This window comes from Bactrocera latifrons, unplaced genomic scaffold (assembly GCF_001853355.1).
Source record: "Bactrocera latifrons isolate USDA-ARS-PBARC rearing strain unplaced genomic scaffold, ASM185335v1 scaffold_201, whole genome shotgun sequence".
In the NCBI taxonomy this organism is placed as follows: Eukaryota; Metazoa; Arthropoda; class Insecta; order Diptera; family Tephritidae; genus Bactrocera; species Bactrocera latifrons.
The window spans coordinates 29,259-35,527 of record NW_017535531.1 but is presented as its reverse complement, the minus strand read 5'-3'; the positions used below and the strand labels follow the sequence as shown (position 1 = coordinate 35,527).

At 36.3% G+C, this 6,269-nt stretch overlaps 1 protein-coding gene across 1 annotated transcript; it reads left to right on the top strand.

The window, feature by feature from the left end:
• Positions 1-220: 220 nt before the first annotated feature.
• Positions 221-517, top strand: LOC108968090 (60S acidic ribosomal protein P0-like; the record flags this gene model as incomplete). The annotated part of the gene is made up of 1 exon (XM_018931862.1): positions 221-517. A coding segment is annotated over one exon (297 nt), but the record flags the coding sequence as incomplete, so codon positions are not given.
• Between the last annotated feature and the right edge of the window lie 5,752 nt (positions 518-6,269).

Genomic DNA, 6,269 nt, shown 5'->3' with positions numbered 1-6,269 from the left:
GATAGATGATTCGATAGCTACTTAGAATGCGGTGAAATTTTTAAATTCTTTGGAGAGGCTTGGTATGCCACTGCATCATTTGCGTCTCAAAGTTGGATCTGTAGTTATTAAGTTTCGCAATTTTCATGCGCCGAAACTGTGTAATGGAACCCAACTGATTGTAACGCATCTATCGAATACAAAGGGGCTGAATGCTTGATTATTGATTTTTTTTGATTTTGTTATCAAACTAACCGTATCGTTATCGATTGGTTATCCAAATATTGCTTCGGCACCACACATTATTGCCAATGGCTTCAAGAATCTGTTGGCTATTGCTGCTGCCACCGAAGTGGACTTCGAGGAAGCTGCTACCAGCAAGGAGTTCATCAAGGACCCCAGCAAGTTTGTTGCTGCTGCTGCTGCCTCTGCTCCAGCTGCTGGTGCTGGCGCTGCTGTCGAAAAGAAGGAAGAAGCCAAAAAGGAGGAGTCGGAGTCCGAGGAAGACGATGACATGGGTTTCGGTCTCTTCGACTAAACAACTCAGCACTAAAGTTAGTTTGTTACTTGGGAGAATTAAATGGCAATCATTATATTCAATAAATATGTTCAAATTTTCAGGTATGAATTATATAATTTATTTACAATGGATTTTTTCTTTCAGCTAAATTAAGAAATTTGTTCCATCGCATGACTTGTTAGATGTCAAAGCCTTTTTACGAACTCTATAAATAAAAAGCTTGCTTGCTTATAAATGCTGTCATATGTCTTGCCGATCAAATTATCTTAAACATTTTACATGGATTATTCACAAAACAAAGTTATAATATCCGAAGGAATGTTCCAGATCGAGGCAAACAAGTATTTTGTGTAATTGTGTGAGGAAAAAATACTATTATCTATTGATTATTTGAGGTCTCTACTTTGATTGTGTTAATAAAATTGGTATTGTCGGTCACAAAAACGACGTAAAGCCAAGCGTCAAACCAAAAGGAACCATGTAATTGAACACCTTGAATTCAGTAAGTACATGTTCACTAAAAATATGTGTACCGAAATTATATACGAAACAAAGTAAAAGGGTTTGCAGTTGGGATGTGCTACTACATCTGCCATATCTTACAATATTGGCACTATTGGGCTGTTACTTCTTCCGTTCCCTGGAAAATTTGACAGAAGAGAGAACCTCACCTAAAGTCAGAACGTTAAGAATCACTTGGAGCATTGCTTTGCTGCAAGGATCAACATTTTTATGAACGTGAAATCAATCTTCTGCAAAAGAGATGGCAAAAGACATAGGATCAAAATATAAAATTTCATAAAATATTTTACATAATTAAAAATTGTGGTTGAATTATAAAACGACCCAATAGTGTCTAATTGATTGGATGAGGTGGTTAAAGTCAAACAAAGCCAAACAATGTTTTGCCACCTTGCTTAAGAAAATCCTCATTTATAAATTTCGAACCGAACTTAAACACCATTTTAAAAAGTATCATTTAGTGTCCCAAAAATTCATTCTACACTCCATGTATCAATTGGCTTAAGAAAACACTATGGATAGTAAGGAAGATATGGACTCTTTTTTTTTAGAACTTTTCAATAGGTAAATAAAAAACGGAGCGTTTATACGAAAACCCTGAAGAAGGTTAAACTTATGACTTGGCGCTATTAATATGGATAGAAATGACTACCAACGAATTGTGTGTAGTTTTGTCATTGGCTCAAAATGATAAACATATTTTTCTTCTTAATGTTTATCATTAGATCAAATCTGACACGAATTGAAAAAAAAAAAAGAAATTTACGCATTTCAATAGAAATATTTATTATCGCCTTCAATTACCGATTATATCTCAAAAATGTTGCATGTGATAAAAGCACTTTTGAAAACACATTAAGCACTTAATCAGTCAGTCATTGCTCTTTACCTCAATATCTGGATTTTCACAACATAAAGTTGCCCTTCCAATTCAACGGATGAGGACAACATAATATTTTTTATGCGGTAGCTGTGCCACAATAATGCAGTGTTAATTCCAACTTGGTGATTCGTGCCGATAAGCATGGTAGTTATAAGTGTGAGTGTAATTGTCGGGATCGTAAGAAATCATTAAACGATTGGTATAATGTTGCTTCTTCCCAGACAAGCATATTCTTGCCGAAGGCGTGGGCGAGTGGAGTGTGCCTGTGCGGGATGCGGATGTATAAACGTAAATTGAAATCTTTTTAATTTCATACAGATAAAACCCCACTCGACAATATGTTACGCATGGGTTGTCTTACTCTGGACTTGATGTTGTTGCACGATAATAATTTTTTTTAGATACAAACGCTTGATATACTAAATTGTTCAACCCTTTTATCCCAAACTTTTATTTAATTTTACTTATACTTTCATTAATTATACATTTGCAAAAACAACTTGTTGCTGCAGAGTGTAATAGCTTTGTGCACCTAGAGGTTTTCTGTATCACCTAAAAATAATTGAGTTAGACATAGGGTTATGTATTTAGTAATCAGCATGACGAGATTGAGCTATCTTGATGAAGATTGGTTTTTAGAACCAGGAAAATATTGGTGTTGTGGATGGATGTAATCGAACCATTGCCAGGCCTGCAAAAAGTGAAGTGTAATAATATTATAGGTTTAATTTAATATTTACATATATTGTGAAATTTTTAACTAATCGACCACCGTGCATCTTTGAAAAACTCAACACTTCGGCAGCTGCATATAAAAATACCTTATCACGATGACGCTAAAGCATCGACTCCATTGCCATTCAATGTAATTGAAGTATGTTTGTGGTTTTTGTAATTTTACACATTTGTTGTTGTTACCGCGTTTTCCGGCATTTAAATGGCTGTTGGGTTGGAAGATGTTCGGTGGTTGAAAGCTGTTTGTCTTGATGACGCTCTCACAGAGGGCAGTGTAGCATTGCATGAAGTTGAAGCGCGTGTGGGTCCTTGATGACGGTAAAAATATTAAACACGCAATTTGTCGTACAAGCCGTAGGGCGTTTTAAGTGTTACTACAACACGTGCGCAATCAAAAACAAACAAGGGAAGCGGCAGAGAGAAGAAAGTGAGAGCAAAAGATGGGTGATGTCGTTACGCAGACTCGACTACTCGACATTCATAAATGCATATAAGCATTTCGTCCCTTTTACTATTTCCACTTTGTTGTTGTTTAATGCTTGCATATGTGGCGAGCGTCAATGCATCTTAGGGTGCCTGCAGAGTTGGACGCTCAAAACCGTGCTGAACGCAAAGCTGACGAATGCGAGAAATTTGCCTCAAAAATGTGTGCATACATTTTCCTACGAAATTACACAAATTATTTGCATGGTGCATTGAACACTGACCAAAGCCGAAGCCGGAGCTTATTAACGCGGAAAAGCAGTTTAGAAGTCCTTTATGGAGAGGACTTCCGTCTTGCATAGTGTTTTTGCGCATTGGTATCATATTTTAATTAAAAAGGGAGTGTTGTCGAACAATATTTACAATACCCGCTATTAACATTTTCAAGGGAAACTTATGAAGGAAATTCTCACTCCATCTGATTTTGCTTGATATCTACTCTTAATATATTCAATGCCAAATATATGACGTCATTTTTCTAATCTATCGAGAAATAGTAAAATCCTATATTTTTTACGCACAAAACATTCATTACTTAACTTTATTTCTATGTGTTAAATAAATTGATGTTCGAACTAAATATTTTGCAGATAAAAGAAGTTATTATGAAGAAGAAACTTAAGACAATAAAATAGTGTATAGCAAAGTACGTGCGGTACCCGAAATATAATCAGCACTGATCGAAATCTGCTTTGCGCTCAGCTTAGCTTTGAGCAATTACTCTCCAGCACCCTTGAATCGAAATACGGGCAACCAATTCAAGCGCAAGAATGCATTGCAGTCTTTGAGTTACGTATGTTTGTATGCCCACAGTAGTAATCATCCTCCTCACTATATGAGCCGTGCAATTTTATCATAAATCGTCTTCAGTTTGCCTTGATTTTCTCTTATTCCGTGGTTCAACTGCTTTACTGTTCCACATTTCACTTACATTTATCCGTTAGATGTTGGAAGTTCCAGCAGAAATTTGCTGCTTCGCTTATATGCAATCCCTTAACCGTTATGTTGTACCGGTGTTACCATTTAAGTTGACGATCGAGTTCGTTATTTTTTCTTTTTCTTTCCGAGTGCTTATCATTGAACCGTAGCAATTATGTTTTTTGCCTTTATTTCAATCAGCGGTGTCTGCATTTTGCACTCAACCCTTGGCAAACTTCCAACGTAGCACCCATCATCCGCACCCGCACGTCGCGACGCCAACAATCGTGCAGCTGAAGACACCGTCATTATCGTTTTTAATCTCGCTTAGATGCCTCCTTTTCTCATGGTCTTTCCAGGCTTCCCACTGCTGCACTCTGTGGCATCCTGTTATCGGTCTCATGCTGTGCCGTTATGCCGCGCAAATGTTTGCAATGGCAGCACGACTTTTAAACCCTTTCTCGGTTTCTGATGTCAGCGTTTGCGTTGAATTTATTTCGTACAATTTCTACTTTATTCTTTCGTTTGTATCTGATATCTGTGACAAACAAATCACACAATGGTACATGGAACATAGCACACAGTTTAAGACCAAACCCTACCGTCTATACCGGTCTATCCTCCAGACTGTTGGGTAGCCTGTAAGTACTCAAAATATGTATATATGTATTCGTAAGGGGACTTTACTCCACAGCAAATTTGTATTCTCAATTGTTTTCCTCTTTTCTTAACCCTTGCGGTTCCCTTCTCGTTCTTAACCACAAATAACCATTACATCTTTCGTATCGATTTCTTTCGATGCGTTGAGTTAATGAGGGGAAATCTTTTCTTTTTATGACAAGAAATTTAATGACAAACCTTGTCAACACAATTGAAAATAAAAGAAAATACATTATACTGGGGTGAAAGAAAACAATTATTTCGTTACATCTTATGCTTTTTCGGTGGTTTGAGTGAATTAGCTAAAATCTCACAAGGTTTCCTGTTATTATCGGTACTCAATGATTTTCAAAGGAGCGCGCGGAAGTGCTCTAGTATGATGACTTGGTAACGGTTGGACGATGCTAAGTTACACGGCATTGCTTTTTATTAGTTATCAACCTATAGAGAAACAAGTAAAGAAGGGCTAAGTTCGGGTGCAACCGAACATTTTATACTCTTGCAACTTGCAAAAATCAATGCCGGGGAAGTACTATAAGGTATAAAACTAATCCGAATATTCCAAAATCCTGATATTAGTTATATGGGGACTAAGTCAAGCTTTTGCTCAAATTTGTCTATTTAAGGCACAAAGATCCACTATTATAAATAAAACCCACTCTCTTATACTTATTGAGATAACTCACATATTAGACTATATATGCAATACAAAGTCGCCCCGAATTTCGAAAATCTTTATATTAAATACATGGGGGGAAGAAAGTTGTGGTCCGATTCAACCTGTTTTTGACATTTCAATTAAATATAGCACGCATTGACCGACATTTTCGATCAAAAGTCAACTGTATGTACCGGGGTCTAAATAATCGGTACCTAGGGGCTTCAACAGTTTTTATTGGATTTAAATAATTTTTGATTATAAAGTGGCACACAATGAAGACATGCTTCTTGTACTGAAAACAAAACGAATGAAGTGGAATTTAAGTTGTGCTATATGGCAAGTAGGCATGGTTATTTTCCGATTCCGCTCATTTTCACAACGTGACATAGAAATATTTTTTTTTTTTTTTGTGTTAAATACATTGTATTTGCAATCTATTTTAGTAAATAATAAGCAAATTTGATAACAAAACCATAATTTGAGATCAAAAATAATATACAATATTACAAAATGTTCTAACTACAAATATTTATATAAACAAGTAAGGAAGGGCTAAGTTCGGGTGTCACCGAACATTTTATACTCTCGCATGAACCGATTTCACCCATATTTGGTACATGTCATCACGGTGTTAAGAAAATATTATACACCGAATTTCAYTGAAATCGGTAGAGTACTTCCTGAGATATGGTTTTTGGTCCATAAGTGGGCGACGCCACGCCCATTTTCAATTTAAAAAAAAAGCGTGGATGCAGCTTCCTTCTGACATTTCTTCCGTAAAGTTTAGTGTTTCTGACGTTTTTGTTAGTCGGTTAACGCACTTTTAGTGATTTTCAACATAAGCTTTGTATGGGAGGTGGGCGTGGTTATTACCCGATTTCTTCCATTTTTGAACTGTATATGGAAAT